General features: G+C 39.0%; 2 protein-coding genes across 2 annotated transcripts in view; both read left to right on the top strand.

The window, feature by feature from the left end:
* The window catches only part of L3MBTL2 (L3MBTL histone methyl-lysine binding protein 2), a 529035-nt gene that overhangs the window by 376845 nt on the left and 134570 nt on the right, over positions 1–17620 (top strand). The gene's annotated exons all lie outside the window — the stretch shown is intronic.
* Positions 1–17620, top strand: part of EP300 (EP300 lysine acetyltransferase) — an 83575-nt gene that overhangs the window by 4337 nt on the left and 61618 nt on the right. Inside the window, exon 3 of the mRNA XM_082739910.1 lies at positions 15429–16066. Coding sequence (XP_082596036.1) covers positions 15429–16066 — 638 coding nt within the window. The remainder of the gene's footprint in view (positions 1–15428; positions 16067–17620) is intronic.

The raw sequence follows: 17620 nt of genomic DNA, 5'->3' as shown, positions 1-17620 counted from the left end.
TTCTAGTAATAATCTGAGTGATGGGCTTGATGAGGATGATACAGTTGCTTTCATTGTTCACTGGGTATGTTCTGTAATCGCTTCGTAAACACTTAATGCTATATGCACTGAACGAACAGACTCTGGAAAGATGGCAGATATTGTGAGGATCTGGCATGTTAAATAAGGATCTTTCTGGTCTTGGTAGCAGTTTTGTAGTCCTACTGTGTACTCGTGTCAGAATCGGCTTGGATTTTATGCCTGTTTTTCATTTCAAAGGAACAGATAGGGCAGATAGTATATGTAATATTTAATATATATACTATTTCATTTTGACCACTAGATTAATGCACATAATAGGGAAGTGGCAAGGATTTTTTTTTTTTAATGTCATTTATATTTTCTCAAAACACTACTGTGGATTAATGGTTTATTATCCTAACCAGAATATTTTTGGTGGAGGCCATTTCTTTTCAGCTCTTAAGCCTGTGATACTGTGTTTTAATTTTAATTTTTAAGGCATGCATGTTTATATTAGAGTTCTCCTGGGGTTTTTCAGTTATGGCTCCTTGGTCCAATGAGGTATTGCTGACCTCAGTGTTATGTTGCAAAACCTTTTATTAAGTGCCTTGAACTCTGGCAGTTGCCTATTCTCAAGGCTTTGGAAGTTCATTTATAGGTCTTCAAGAAGGCTATATATGATTGATAGTGAGATAAAGTGACTTTTGTTAAATTGTAAACAGCATATGTGTTACATACAGTATGGGTGCCCTTTTCCAGCAGAAATTCTTTTTTTTTTTTTTTTTTAAGATTTTATTCATTTATTTGACAGAAATCACAAGTAGAAGGAGAGGAAGGCAGAGAGAGAGGGAGGGAAGCAGGCTCCCTGCTGAGCAGAGAGCCCGATGCGGACTCGATCCCAGGACCCTGAGATCATGACCTGAGCTGAAGGCAGTGGCTTAACCCACTGAGCCACCCAGGCGCCCCATCCAGCAGAAACTCTTGTCTGTCACAGATGTAAGGAATGTATTGGCATGTCCAGTGAATGTATAATGGAGAGGAAGGAAACAGTTTCTGCTTTTGGTTGCCTTTTTGCATTATTTTCTGTTTTACTTTGCTTTTCCACCTTCTCCTTAGTCTGTTCTATAAAAAGCGAGAAAAATTGAAACAAGAAGTTGAAAATTAGTGCCTGATGGTGTTTGTAGGGACGTTAAGTGGTAAATAGGAAAGGGGAAAAAAGAGTAGGAAGAACGTTGCACAGTCAAGTGGGAGTGTAAAATACCTCTTTCTGGTGTATTTACAAAAACAGCTCAGGAGCTGTTCTGCCAATTCATAGCAGCCAACAATTAATAGAAAAATAAGATATGCTTGTTTCGTGTGTATTTGGTGATTTTAGGGTTTCCTCTTCGAGAATTTCTGAAGTTGAATTTTTTAGTGTGGCAGACATACTAGAGAAATTAATGGGCAGGTTAAAACTTAAATTATACCAAGTGTACAAATTTTTAAAACATTGAATTTTGCAGATGATTTTTTCATGTGATGGGTGTTAGTTTTGTTCTGAAATTTTGGTAGAAAATTTTTTATTGCCTAGTTCTCATAGGTTTAAGGGAATTAATTTTAAGGTGTTAAGCTTCTTCTGAACAGTTAAGATATACTTTGTTTTAAGATATAGATCTTATTTTATAAATGCTTCAAAAAGCATTTAGGAGTAATTTAATTGAGAGAGAGAAAGAAAAACTAAAACTCCTGAAAAAAAGTGAGTGCTTAAGAAAAGGGGTTTTTGGAGAGACTAGATTTCTGATCCCAGATGTGACTTTATTATGAACTGTCAACCTTGGGCCAATTACTTAACCTCTTTTTCTCAGCTTCCTCACCTGTATTACCCACCTTACAGGATTATGATGAGGAATAAAAGAAAATTCTCTTTGTCAGATGTTTAGGATGGAGTGCTTGCTGCAGTGTAGTAATAGGCTCATTGTGTTGATGGTTTTTAACCTTACTGGCTAACTATATAGCAACGACACAGCATTGGTAAAGATTTTTTAGTGGATTTATAGATAGATTAGATAAAGAGAAAGCCAAGTTCATGAAGTTCAGAGAGTAGTAGTCTTTTTTTTTTTAAGATTTTATTTATTTATTTGTCACAGACAGATATCACAAGTAGGCAGAGAGGCTGGCAGAGAGAGAGGGGGAGGCAGCTCCCGATTTGGGGCTCGATCCCAGGACTCTGAGATCATGACCTGAGCCAAAGGCTTAACCCATTGAGCCACTCAGGTGCCCCCAGAGAGTAGTAGTCTCAGAAGTAAAGCTTATGATACAGTTAGCCAATCTGCTCAAAGATTAACTTTCTGAACAGTGTAAGAATACAGTAGCTGAGACTAAAAGTAGAAGTACGCTATGTCCTGTCATACAGGGTGTTTTGTATATGTAAGTAATTAAAATGGAAATGAAGTATTAAAAGCATAGTGAGAAATCAGAAAGATTGTTCTTACTAGAAATGCTCAAGTTAGAATGGCTTTTTGCTAAAGAACTGTGTGATTAAACACTATTTTTTTCTATTTTCTGTTTGCTTATCCCTGGGTCTTAAAAGAGTTTCTTAAAAAGGAAGGGAGAGAAGAAAAGGACAGCGCAGTGCTTTTCAAATTTTTTGACCACACCCAATAAGAACTACATTTTACATGGAGAACTAGAGCCCCTACCTCAGCAAGTGGACAAACTACTTTCCTTACTACCTGTAACATACTCTGATGTTTTCTATTATTTTTTTTTTTTTAAGTTCTGTTTGTGACTCATCATATTGATTTCATGACCCGCTATTGGCTTGTGACCCACAATTTGAAATACTGGCTTAGAAGAATTGACAACTTGGCATTCATCTGTACTGGACCAACATTTTCTGTATACTAGGCATTTCTCCTCAGTGCAGGGAATACTCTGTTAATCAAGACAGACATGGACCCTTCCTTTCTGTACGTAGCTCATAGATAAGGGGATGAGAGTGATATTTAAGACTGACCAGCATTATGTTTGTGAAGTACCATGTACAGAGAGAGACACAGGAGGGCCTATAAGCTGTAACTACTGTTCCTCTGGTGGCTGTCTTTGAAGAATTGGTGTCTGATCCTGAGATCTGAAGGATAGAATAGAATATAGGATTAGTAAGAGTGCGCCCAGGCTGGGAACAAGAGTATGGCCTGTTCAGGAAACCTATTAATTTCCTTCCGACCGGGGTGGAGGGGTGGAATAGCCAGAGATACAACCATATAGGTAAGCACAGAGCCAGTTATGCTTGGCTTACAATTCTTGGAGTTTAGACTTTTCCATTTTAGCTCTTTTAAAAAAAGATGTTTATTTATTTATTGCCAGAAAACACTTGGATTAACACGTGGGCAAATGGGGGAGAAGCAGGCTCCCCACTGAGCAGGGAGCCCAATGTGGAGCTTGGTCCCAGGACCCCAGAAATCATGACCTGAGCCAAAGGCAGATGCTTAACCCACTGAGCCGCCCATTTTAGCTCTTTTTTCTTTTTTTTAAGATTTTATTTATTTATTCATGAGAGAGAAGCAGAGGCAGATGGAGAAGCAAGCTCTCCAAGTAGCAGGGAGCCCATGTGCGATTCGATCCCAGGACCCCAGGATCATGACCTGAGCCGAAGGCAAATGATTAACCATCTGAGCCACCCAGGTTCCTTGTTTTAGCTCTTTTAAATGGTTGGGACATAATTACATCTTGATGATTGACTAAAGTGAGGAATGCTTTGCAAAGGAACAGGGAAAAATATTAAATAGGGAGACCAGAGAGATGGCTGTTTTAGGATTCCAGCTGTGATGAGGGTGGCCTGAATTAGTAGATGGAAAGCTGTGAAAAGATTTGAGGGAAGTGGGTGACCAGCAGAACTTAGTGATTAATTACACGTTAGGATGTTGTGATAGAGGAATCAAGGGTAATTCCCAAGTTTCAAGTTTGGGCAGCTGGATTGGTGAGGTTGCCATTTTCTAAGATAGCAAACATAGGAAGTGAAGTATTTGTGTCTGGATGGTGGTGGGGGAAGGGGTTGTGATGAGTTAAATTTTAAGCATTTTGAAATTATGTGATTCCCCTGAGTTGAGTAGTCACTGTTTTCATTTGGTGTGTCTTTCTCTTATTTCAGCCAATAAACGTTAATTACCAAACATCAATTGCTAGACACTTGGAATTGTAAAAATGAATCAAGGTTGTACTTTTTGCTCTTAAAGCATTTAGGATCTGATGGGGTTGGTACACATGTCCGCACAATTTTCCTGTGAGTTGTAGTCTGATAAGTGTTTTTAAAAAGTCAGGATAAAGGGAGAGGATAGGGATTTTTTCTGACAGTGTGAGGTTGGAGAACTGAGGGAAAACTTCAGAAAGTGTATTTGAACAGAGGTAGGAGAACTTGAAGATAACCTAAAGAAGTAGAGAAAGTTGGAAGAGTATTTGTGTTTCAGGTGGAACAAATAAAGGCTGTTCTGATGTGACTGGAACGCAGACTACGGTGTTATGTTTTCATGTGAGACAGGTGGAAAACGATTTTGGTGTCCTATTATGAAAAGACAGAAATATAGTAAGGAGTTTGACATTTCTTACCATCAGGATAAAGCTTTTACGAGCAAGAGAATGACATGGTCAGGGAAAGGGGGAAGACTAATTCTGGTGACACAGTACAGGCTCAGTAGCAAGGAGAGCACCTAATGGCAGGAAGACTTAGGGATATGTCATTTATCTTTTGAAGTGCACTTCCATTTGCCTTGGAAGTTTTTGGTAGAGTGTAGTTATTGATGTGGGTGGTTTATTTTTTTAAGGTCCAGTTTTGTTTACCAGTAGTCCTAAATGTGGAGAATACAGGAGAGAACTCAGAAACCATTCATTCTCTCCTTTTTCTTTACAGATACGCAATCTTTAGGAATTTTTTTGGTTTTTTTTTTTTTTTGGAGAGATTATATGATAGCTCTAGCACGTAGGCTCCCCTATGGGCATTTCATTCCCACAGGACAAACCCCAGTCAAACAGATGAATCTTAGACTCACTTCCAAGATGTTACCAGTATTCAAAATCAAGAAATGATCAGTGGTGGTTAAACTAACATGCAGTTTAGGTTTAATATGAACATGTCATTGAGTTGATTTTTAAAGTGGGATTTTTGATAAATAATAGTGACCTCACCTTTTAGTTAATTTCATGCCAAGAAGTGTCACCATATTAATAAATTGATGAAGAGCAAGGCATGTAGTCAGTATAAAACTTCTAAAAGTGGGCGGGAGGTCACACATTTGATCACTTGTAACACTTCATCTTTGTTTAAATTTTGAGACCTAACTTAAATATGTTGGGGTTAAGAGTCAACTCCAAGTCAGTCACTTGCCAGAGTATAGGTACACCTTTTGATGTCATGGTTGCAGGACAATGTTAAGAATGCATATTTTGAAATTTGCTTGCACTTCTGCCCTTTGACTCCTTTGGATTTCAAAATTCAACACTTGCTGACATGCATAGCTGTGTGATCCTCTATAACCTAATATTGATCATCGTCTTCAATCCAGATTTGTAAATAACTCACAGATTGTTTCCAGTTGTCTTGAAAAGTATTAGAAGCCATATCTGTTTATCCAGCATGGATATTTCATTTTAATTTTCTTAGTTTTTAAAAAGTAGCTTTGAAGTGTTTGTGCATCTTTCCTTTCTTGATAGATGGGTTGTTTGTGATTAGATTAGTTCTACATCTACAGAGTATCGAAATACAATTTTTTTTTTAAGATTTTATTTATTTACTTGACACAGAGAGAGATCACAGGTAGACAGAGAGGCAGGCGGAGAGAGAGAAAGGAAGGGAAGCAGGCTCCCTGATGAGCAGAGAGCCTGATGGTGGGCTCAATCCCAGGACCCTGGGATCACCACCTGAGCAGAAGGCAGAGGCTTTAATCCACTGAGCCACCCAGGCTCCCCTCGAAATACAATTTTTAAATAAAGCGCTGAATGAAGGTTAGGAAAGCTGTTTCATTCTAATTAATCCATGAAGTCTGCAAATTTGCCTCATTTTAAAGGCTGCAGTGTTTTAAAATGTCCTGCCTTTTTTTTTTTTTTTTAAGATTTTATTTATTTATTTGACAGACAGAGATCACAAGTAGGCAGAAATCCAGGGAGAGAGGGGAAGGAAGCAGGCTGTCTGCTGAGCAGAGAGCCCTATGTGGGGCTCCATCCCAGGTCTCTGGGATCATGACCTGAGCCGAAGGCAGAGGTTTTAACCCACTGAGCCACCCAGGTACCCCAAATGTCCTGCTTCTTAAACACCCAGACAGCTGAGTTAATGTAGAAAGTGTCCTAAACCAATCAAGAATGAGATATCTTTGTTATATTGCCAATGTCTAGCCAAACTGTTAACAGATTTATTGAAGTTATATAGATTTGACTTTCATTACCATCCTTACTTTTTAAAATCCCACATACCTTGCTTGGAAAAGGGGCTCTGAGCATCTGATCTCTACCCACCTCATCGCTCACTCTGTTCTCCCTACTTTGAATTCTTAACAGTTGCTGAACTGGAGCTTTAGGTGGTACACATCCCATTTTCTTTCTCTCCATCCTTCACCTGTCCCACTCCTACTTATCCTCTGGCCTCACTGCTGGGTTAGAGGAAAGAAAGGTTTTGAGATCTGGAATGTTCTTTTTTTAAAGCATTTTAATGCCATAGAGAGAACTAAATGAAAGGAGAATCAGGGGGGCCTGGGTAGTTCAGTTGGTTAAGTGTCTGCCTTCCCCTCAGTTCATAATCCCAGGGTGCCTGCTTCTCCCTCTCCCACTCCCTCTGCTGCTGCCCCTGCTTGGGTTTTTTTCTCTCTTGCTCTGTCAGATAAACTCTTAAAAATAAGAGAGAGAGAGACACACTCAGTGGATAAATTCTGTCTTCTGTTAAGTGCATACTTGAGAATTGACTAGTTTTGGAATAGTATGGATATTAGTATGGGTATTTTGCTTATGTGCACAGTTTAAAAGCAGAACTGAGTTTTTATTTGACTTCAGTTTACCTGAAGCAAAAAAATAAGCCTGTTACAAACAAATAATGTTTGGGCCTTGTAAATGGGAAAAAAATGTATAACTGGGAAGAGGTGCCATTCAGTAGAATTAGATTTTGAGCCAAAATTATTTCAAGTGTCACATCCTAATTAGAAACTTAAAAAAAAAAAGCCTATTATTTATGCTCACAGCACAGTGTGCAGTGTGGGATTGTATTGTTAAGTATTCTAATTTTGAAGGTTATGCTTCATTTATGTATTTCATGGTAGGTAGTATTTATCTAGTTTCTCATATATTGTGGAAGCATCATTTTTGGAAAGGCTAAGTGATGTGAGTATTCATTTTACAAGAGATTACATGGCTAAATTGTATAGCAATATAGAAAACACCAAGGGTGACCTACAAAATCAGTATGTAATAATGAAAGGATGTTTTGACTCAACGCTGGTTTCCCACATAATTCAATCCAATTTTGTTTTTGTTTAGGTTGTCACATTTCTAATATCTGGTCCATTAGATACACCTCATGTATTCTAAACTTTGCAAATCACATTTAAATCTGTCCTGTTAGTCACATTTGTATCACTGTATTTGGATTGAATGTACACTCAGGTGAAGAAACATTTTACTCAAAGTTATTTTGTACTTGAGCATCATTAAAGGTATTTGGGAACTTTTCAACCAACTATTTGGTAGGAACTGTCCGTTAGTGATGTTGATTGGTTGATAATTTCTTAAAAGTAAGCAGGAAATATCTTATTGGACATAATGTGAGTTTATTCAGCAGTTGTCTGTGATACTGTTTTGTGATAATTTGCTGTAGGATAGTCTAAAAGGTAATAGAATACATTTCTAACCATATTTAGATTTATAAATTTCTAGCCATAGAGAAGGGAGGCAATTAAGCAAATATTTAGGAGCTTGCTTTAATATCTAGAAAAGATACTTGCTGCCTTTTCCTTTCTTACCTCCTACCCCTCAGTCCACTGCAGTCTGGCATTTGCTGTTCACAACTCCAGTGAACCACTCTTACCTGGATTAGTAAATATTTCCTAGTATCTACATTTAGTCAATTCTCTCTGGAGCATGGGACATCACTAACATTTCTTTCTTGGAACCTGGTTTCCAGGACAGTATTCCTGGTGGATGGGCTGGGGAATATTGGGTTTTAACATCCTTTGATGGTTTAAGATTATTGTCCCTTAAACACTTGTATATCTCATGGTCCCCCTAATGTCCAGTGGTGACTTTTTTCTTACATCATCGTGTATTCCTCTAGATTTCCCATCTGGATAGCAGAACCACTATATACTCTTAAGTCATGCAGCCCAGAAACTTAGGAGTCATCCTTGTCTTTTTTCTTAACCCGCCACCTGTAGTCAGAAAGAGTTCTTTTGATTGACATTTTGGTGCCTGCCTGTGCTCATCTAATACATCTGTTCCAGGATCAACTGCTAGTTTTTGTCACTTCTCCAGCAGCAGTCCCCTAACCAGTCTCTGACTCCAGCACGTCCGTCCAGTTCATTCTTTATCTTGTTTGCCTGAGTGGGCTCTAAGAAATACAGATTTGTTCATATCCTATTATTGCTTAATGTTCTTCAGTAGACCAATTTTCTCTTTATAATAAAAATTCCAAACTCTTAGCTTAGGGGATCTTCTAGGTTTCTCATGTTTGTTGAACATCTGAATTTTATTCAGCAAATGTGAACTAATTACTATGAAGGGCAAGTTGAGATAGGGGTCTGAGAAGATGATTTATTTGAACCTTCATTGTTTCCCCTTTCTTTGAAGGAAGAGGAAGAATTTGAAAAGCTAAGTAACAAGCATGAAATTGAGGCTGGTCAGTACTAAAACTCACCATCCTGTAGGATTTCCTAAATGTGACATTAAATTTTTTAATTATTTTTTTCCCTTGCATCTTCATACATTTTGCTTTAGTTTGGGACTGCTTTTCTACTAGTTTTAGACCAAGGGTTTCATTTGTTGTCTAGGACAAAATTGTAGCTAAGGACTCACACTGGAAGTTATTCTGGCCCATCCCTCTGGACAGAAGGTTCTGAAATTTCTCATCAGGTGTTCAGATTCTCTGTCACTTAGCCAGGGACATCAGAATCTTCTGTGTAGTTTACCTTTTTCAGTAAACCCTGTTCCTGTCCCTAAAAACAGAACAACAATAATAAAACTCCATGAAGGAAGTAGAGAAAGTTTAACTGTATCTTGATGGAAGGGCGACTTGAGCTCACAGTTTCTAAATGAGGTCAGCTTATAGATTTGGGTTTAGACTCCCTGTGCAGTGCCAAGGTATAGATAACAGTGATAGCTGATGGCATTTAGGAATCATAAATGTCCAGAGCTTTGAGGCACAAAGTAGCTTAGGGGTAATAATGAGTGTTAAGGATATTAGATGAAATAATAGGGTCTGTTTGATCAAAGAATATATGACTTTTTTATGTAGTCTTCCAAATTAGTATAGCTGTTGAAATGTTTTAAGTAGGGGCACTTGGGTGGCTCAGTGGGTTAAGCCTCTGCCTTCGGCTCAGGTCATGATCTCAGGGTCCTGGCATGGAGCCCTGCATTGGGCTCTCCAGTCAGTGGGGAGCCTGCTTCCCTTCCTCTTTCTCTGCCTTCCTCTCTGCCTATTTGTAATCTCTGTCTGTCAAATAAATAGATAAAATCTTTAAAAAAAATGTTTTAAGAAGAGGTAAGAGAACTCTTATAAAGTTTAAATACCAATCAAATATAAATACAGTATGCAATTTTAGAATTGCTGTAAAACATTATTTAATTCTGTGAGCATATGGTAGATCGTGTGAGAAATGTATTTATTAAATGCAACCCTTGGGATGCCTGGGTAGTTCAGTCAGTTAAACGTCCAGCTCTTGATTTCAGCTCAGGTCATGATCTTGGGGTTGTGGGGTTGAGCCCCCCATCCTGCTTCCCTGCTCAGCAGAGAATCTGCTTGGGAATCTTTGTCTGTGCCCCTCCCCTGTGCACATATGCGAGCTGCCTCTCAAATCTTTTAAAAAAATAAATGCGGGGTGCCTGGGTGGCTCAGTGGGTTAAGCCGCTGCCTTCGGCTCAGGTCATGGTCTCAGGGTCCTGGGATCGAGTTCCGCGTCGGGCTCTCTGCTCAGCAGGGAGCCTGCTTCCCTCTCTCTCTCTCTCTGCCAGCCCCTCTGCCTACCTGTGATATCTCTCTCTCTCTCTCTCTCTCTCTCTGTCAAATAAATAAATAAATAATTTAAAAAATGCAGCCCTTATCCTTCAGATACTCATAATTTGGTAATGGAGTAAGATGCACACAAACATTTAGCCATAACAAAAGGTAGAAGGGAGTGCCTAGTTGACATTGAGAGCCATCTTGGGAAACAGGAATATTGGGATCAATCTTTGAGTTGGAACCTGAGTGGATCTCTTGTAGTAGTAACTACATTTTAGGTCTATTGAAAATACAGGATTGCCATTAACAAAAAAACCAAAACTTTTATTTTCAGGGTCTATCCATGTAAACCCTCCTGTCTGGCTTCCTGATGGAGCTAAACTTTTTAATGTGATGGGAAATGTTTTGCATAAACATGAAGGAGCAATCAGATGGAGCATATTTGTGGCTATAATGCAGGTTAAATTAAAATCCTCAAGATTCTAGGGTCTCCAGGGGGACTTCCATATTCCTAAAGTTGACTTCTCAGTGAATTCTGTGTGTGTGGCTCTTATCTACTACAGATACTATTGAGAAGGGTTAGTGGGAATAATACAATTCTTGAAGTGCCAGGAACAATCCCTTGTTGAAAGTGCCTGATAAAAGTTTGTTCTCCTTGTTACAAGATTGTTTGTCTCCTAATAGGGTAATGATTCCATGGACTAATCATAGATAAAACATTTTTGTGGTGCTTAATATGTGTCAGGCACTATTCTACAAATTAACTTATGAAGTGTAGGCACTTTGTTATATAGAGGTGGAAACTAGGCTCTTCTGTGTGTTCTTCAGAATCCTCTTGTCAGGTTCCCTGAAAAACTGTTAGGATTTTGATTGGCATTGCATTGAATGTGTAATTTTTCTTGTATTATTCCTTTGGCTGGATTGTCCAGTACAACATTGAATTAGAAGTGTTTGTCATGGTTATCTTTGTCTTGTTCTGATGCTAGAGACTTTGATGTTGGTCCCTTAATGCATTATTTGCTGTCAGTTTCTGGGTTTTGGAAGGAACCTTTTTTTTTTTTTTTTTAATCACTTTAAGGAAGTTCCCATCACTTTCTTGATTGCTGTAGTTTTTTGTTGGGTGTGACTGGGTATTAATTTTTTTTTTTAAGATTTATTTATTTGACACACACAGAGAGAGATCACAAGTAGACAGAGAGGCAGGCAGAGAGAGAGAGAAAGAGAGAAGCAGGCTCCCTGCTGAGCAGAGAGCCCGACAGACAGGCGACTGGATCCCAGGACCCTGAGATCATGACCTGAGCTGAAGGCAGCGGCTTAACCCACTGAGCCACCCAGGTGCCCCTGAGTATTGAATTTTATACAGTGTTTTTCTTTCAGCTATTGAGATGAACCTTACATTTCCATTCTCCTTTGTTAATACAGTGGATGGCGTTTATAGATATTCTAGGCTTCTAATGAAGATCCCTCCACCCTGGATTCCTGACATTATCCCAACTTGATCATTACAGTGCATTTTAAGACACTGATGAATTTGACTTGCAGGGTTTTGTTTTGTTTTGTTTTGGGGTTTTTGTTTTCAGTTTTTGCTTCTTACGTTCATGATTTTCTTTTCTTGTACTGGCCATGTGATTTTTAGAGTATTCTGTTTTCTAGAACTGTGTATGAGGTTGAACTTTTACTTGGAAAGTTCAGTGAGGGGGGGTGCCTGGGTGGCTCAGTTGGGCAACTGTCTTCCACTCAGGTCATGATCCTGGAGTCGCGGGATCAAGTCCCACCTTGGGCTCGCAGCTCCATGGGGAGTCTGCGTCTCCCTCAGACCTTTTCTCCTCTCCTCCCCTCTCTCTCTCACACTGTCTTTCCCTCTCTCTCAAAAAAAAAAAAAAAAATCTTCAAAAAAAAAAAAAAGTTCAGTGGGAAATGCCTGTAAAAAAACATTTAGATATGGTGTTTTCCTCATGGGAAGATAAACCAGTGATTAAGACAGAGACTCACTCTTTCTCTCTCTTTCTTTCTTTCAAGATTAATTCATTTGAGAGAGAGAGGGAGAGTGCAGAGGAACAAGGGGAGGGGCATCGGGACAGGGAGGATCCCTAATTGTATTTTAGGATTATTCAGACTTTCTGTGTCTCCTTTTTTTAAACTTATTTAAATGGGAAATTTCAACTTAATAGAATAGTTAAAAGGAATTCCCATGTGCCTGTTACTTCAAGTTATTTTTGCACACACATACATGCTCCGCTACTTTCCTTTTTTGCTGGAGTGTTTCTAGCAAATCCCAGACCAGTCTTTTCACCAGAAATCTTCTTATGTATCTCTTAGTTTAAAGGATTTGTTTTAACATAGTAACTATGCTATTACCACACCCACCAAAATCAATAATTTAATATTACCCACCACTCAGTCATATTTAATTTTACTGATTTTTTTAAAAAAATATTTATTTATTTATTTATTTATTTATTTATTTATTTATTTGAGAGAGAGAGAGAGAGGCGCCTGGGGAGGGGCAGAAGGAGAGGGGCGAACAAAGAATCTCAAGCGGACTTCCTGCTGAGCGCAGAGCCCAACTCGGGGCTCAGTCCGGTGACCCTGAGATCATGACCAGAGCCAAAACCAAGAGTTGATATCAACTGACTGAGCCACCCAGGTGCCCCTTCCTGATTCTCTTCTTAAAAATGGGTTTTCTTATAGTTGGTTTGCAGGTTCCAAACAAGGTATATCTAGTTGTTGGATCTCTCTAATAACAACTCCCATTCCCTTATATTTGTCTTTTTATGTCATTGATTTTTTTTGCAGAAACTGGGATGTTTACCCTACAGAATTTCTGTTTGATTAAGGTTTCATTAATATTTTCTCAGGAACGTATCCATTTTTGTCTCTAATTTTTTTGTGTGAGGCTGATTAGCTGTATTGCTTTCTGTTTTTTTCTTTCTTCCTTAACCTTCCAGAAACTCCGCACCCGGAGCAGAGAGCCGGATGCGGGGCTCGATCCCAGGACCCTGGGATCATGACCTGAGCCGAAGGCAGAGGCTTTAACCCACTGAGCCACCCAGGCGCCCCATGTTTTTCTCTTCTTTTGATAGTTACTTTTATCTTTGATTATCTTGCTACTATTTTTTTCTAATATAACTTGGCTACTTAACTCAATTTTTATCTTTACTTTTTACTTAAGTTTTGAAATGTATTGTTACTTTCCTTTTGTGATTTCCTCTTGTCACTTACGTATATGTACACTTTTCAAATTTCTAAATGGCGCCTGGGTGGCTTAGTGGGTTAAAGCCTCTGCTCAGGTCATGATCTCAGGGTCCTGGGATCGAGTCCCACATTTGGCCTCTCTGCTCAGCAGGGAGCCTGCTTCCCCCCCCCCCTCTCTCTGCCTGCCTCTCTGCCTACTTGTGATCTCTGTTTGTCAAATGAATAAATAAAAAATCTTAAAAAAATAAATAAAATTTCTAAATGAGCAGAGTTTTTTTTTTACTTAAATGCTCAACGCAAACTATGCAGATGATGGGATATATCCTTGTATACTGTAGGGGAAAAGTAGAATGCAAAATTGTTCATAAAATATGTATGATTTTAGTTTAGTGAATTATGTAAGTGGAAACAGTGAAGGAAATATATCCACATATTAAGCAGTTGTTTTTTCAGTAGTGATTCAGAAAAAAAAATTTTTTTTCTTTTAAGATTTTACTTATTTATTTGTCAGAGAGAGCACAAAGCAGGAGGAGTGGCAGGCTGAGGGGGAAGCAGTCTCCCCACTGAGTAAGAGAGCCTGTTGTGGGACTCTATCCCAGGATCCTGGGCCGAAGGGAAATTTTACTCGAGACTTTATTTGTATTCCAAAATGCCTAAGATACATTTTGTAGGAGCACAAAATGATTTTTCAAAAGGAAAGAATACTATAAAAATCTGGACTCTGAATCATGCCCAGAGATCCTGGGATGTAATACAGAGCAAATTGTGTGTGTGTGTATTAGAACTTCCCATTCTTTCTTTTTTTTTAAATAGATTTTATTTTTTTATATGACAGAATGAGAGAGCACAAGCAGGGGGAGTGGCAGAGGAAGAGAGAGAAGCAGGGACCCCATGTGGGGCTCCATCCCCTAGAGCATGACCTGAACTGAAGGTGGATGCTTAACCAACTGATGCACCTAGGTTTCCCAATTCAGAGCAATTACAATATAACCAGATGCTTAAGTGTGTTGGACATTAGGGAGTTGGTGTGTGAGTGGTGAAACTTGTCCTTCCCAAATACAGAGTCTGGATGCAGGGGTAGGGTGAGGGGTGGTGGTAGGAAGAGGTAGCATGGAGGAGGAGAGAGAGACAGACACACAGATAATTTCGTGCCATGAGAATGCTCTTGAGAACAGAAAGGGCACATAGAGGAAGAATCTTTAATCAAGATTAAATTGGACCCAAGTAGATCATTACTAAGTGGTATTTTGTCTTCAAGGGATGGACTATCTTTTAATAGTATAATCAGTTGATTCAAGTGTATCTAATTATTAAATACCCAATAGTGCCAAGATTTGAGAAACCCTGAGTTAATCCATAACTTGCATTCTCTTTTTGGGGGGATTGGGGTGATTTGTATGTTGTTAAAGGAACTAGGTAGGCATGGTTTTATATCCTATTCCAGTGAGATTTTGGTTAAAGGAAAGCTCTCTGTAGGCTGAGGTCAGGTGAAAGTGAATTCACTCAGATCAGGCACTTTGATAGGCACTTAGTAAGGGATGGTAGATAGCCCCTGTCATGGAGTTCACGGTTAACGTTCTTGGAATGATAAATCTTTCTGTCAGTTTTCTTCACTTGATCTTAGCCAAAAGGCTGAGAAACCATCAGTTGTCTTTATTATTATAATATTTTAAGTCTTGTATTTCATTCTGAACTTAGTTTGTGTATAGATAAGTTATTTTAACCTCTTTAAGGAATTCTGCAATATTGAATGGTTGTATATCTTTTTTCATGAACAGCAGTACAAACTGGGCAACTCATGTATTGGGGTTGTGCTAACATTTAATCCTTTTTCCTTTGGTCCTACTTTAGGTACAGTTCATAGGTGTTTAAACTTGTTGGCATAGCCAAATATTTTCTAATTTTTAAATACATATGTAAAAATTTTTAGCATAATATGAAAGACTATAATACATGTGGTATCCCATGGATTGAAGTTTGGAAATATTTAATGCTTATCAAGAACTAAACAGAGAATTTTGTGATTTTGATGGTCAGACTAACTGTCTTTTCTCTTTGCTTTTAGATTTTGGCTCTCTATTTGACTTGGAGCATGACTTACCAGATGAATTAATCAACTCTACAGAATTGGGACTGACCAATGGTGGTGATATTAATCAGCTTCAGACAAGTCTTGGCATAGTACAAGATGCAGCCTCTAAACATAAACAGCTGTCAGAATTGCTACGGTCTGGTAGTTCCCCTAACCTCAATATGGGGGTTGGTGGCCCAGGCCAAGGCATGGCCAGCCAGCCCCAACAGAACAGTCCTGGATTAGGTTTGATAAATAGCATGGTTAAAAGCCCAATGGCACAGGCAGGCTTGACTTCTCCCAACATGGGGATGGGCACTAGTGGACCAAATCAGGGTCCGACGCCATCTGCAGCAGGTATGATGAACAGTCCGGTAAATCAGCCTGCCCTGGGAATGAACACAGGGATGAATGCTGGCATGAATCCTGGAATGTTGAGTGCAGGCAATGGACAGGGGATGATGCCTAATCAAGTCATGAACGGTTCAGTTGGAGCAGGCCGGGGGCGACCTAATATGCAGTACCCAAACCCAGGCATGGGAAATGCTGGCAGTTTAATGCCCGAGCCACTGCAGCAAGGATCTCCGCAGATGGGAGGACAGACGGCATTGAGAGGCCCTCAGCCCATTAAGGTAAGTGCAGTTTGGGTTTGTATGCACGGTCAGGATGTTTTTGATTGTTCCCATGATGGAGGGAGGGCTTGAGGTCAGTTTCTCATCTATTCTTTACCGTTCCTGCTTAATCTTCTTCCATGGTGTACCATTTCTCACATATATGCCAAGGATCTGTGTTGGCACAAATTTTATGAAGCTCTTACATTAATTTTAAGTAAAACCATTTTTTCATAGTTCAGTGATAGTGTATACCTTCAGTTTATTCTAGCTGATTGCTAGCTAATTCCTGTTTTCTCGGTATTAGAAGAAGTATTGGAATATTTTCACAAATCCTAGAGAATTTTTAATTCCTTTCTAAGCCCACTTTACCCTTCATAGCATACTTGTAAAAATATAGTTTTGAGCTAGCTGGCTCTATACCATCTTCAGAGAGAGATCACGTATTTCCACTACTTGGAATATCCCTGGTTTTCAAGAGGTGTTTATTCTAAAAGATTTATTAAATGTTATTTTTTCTCGTTAGTTAGTGGACATTAAGATGCATTCATTTACTCAGAAACCTCAACTGACATTCCAAGTGTTTAGTTAACATAATTTTGGTCATTGTTGGAAAGGCTTTTCTTTTTCAAAAAGCCTACTCTTTTAGCTTTATTAACTAACACACACCAAACACATTTTTCAGAACTTTTAAAGTGTGTTCTTGATGTATAAAATTAAGATGTTATAACTCTATATTTGATGTGTATTCCTTCATATTTTTCCTACATACCTATTTCTTTATTTTTTGAAGTGGTATTCCTATAATTGCCAGCACCTGTCATATAGTTAGTAAATATTTGTTGAATGAAAAAGATGACTTTGCTTGGAAGGTGATATTGAAGATGGTTAAGATTTTCACAAGCAGTTGAGCAAGCTCTCTGTGTAAGCTCAATTACTGAGTAGACATTGGGACTTTGTGTTCCTGAGAATCATGATGATGAGAGAGTTCAGGGGTGAAATTAAAGACTGGGAGGAGATGCGCTTGGGTGGCTCAGTCGGTTAAGCATCTGATTCTTGAACTCAGCAGCTGAGGTTTTGATCTTAAGGTCGTGAGTTCAGGTGCCGTGTTGGGCTCTACACTGGGCATGGAGCCTACTTAAAAAAAAGGAGTTGAGGGACGCCTGGGTGGCTCAGTTGGTGGACGACTGCCTTCGGCTCAGGTCATGATCCCGGAGTCCCGGGATTGAGTCCCGCATCGGGCTCCCAGCTCCACGGGGAGTCTGCTTCTCCCTCTGACCTTCTCTCTCATGCTCTCTCTCACTCTCTCTCTCTCAGATAAATACATAAAATCTTAAAAAAGAAAAGAAAAGAAAAGAAATGTTTCCCCTTTAAAAAAACAAAAAAGGAGATGAATAGGGAGTGGGGAGACTGAGGTCATATTCATAAATGAAAGCCCTTAATTTTTAAATTTAATTAATTAATTTATTTGCTACACAGTAAAGAATATTGACCTCTTAGGGAAAGATTCTGTTATCTTTCCTACCTCCTCTGTAGATTTTCCCTTTTTGGCACTTTAATGTTGCTGTGTTGATA

This window comes from Mustela nivalis (genome assembly GCF_964662115.1).
Source record: "Mustela nivalis genome assembly, chromosome: 7".
Lineage (NCBI taxonomy): Eukaryota > Metazoa > Chordata > Mammalia > Carnivora > Mustelidae > Mustela > Mustela nivalis.
This window is presented reverse-complemented; position numbering and strand designations above follow the sequence as displayed.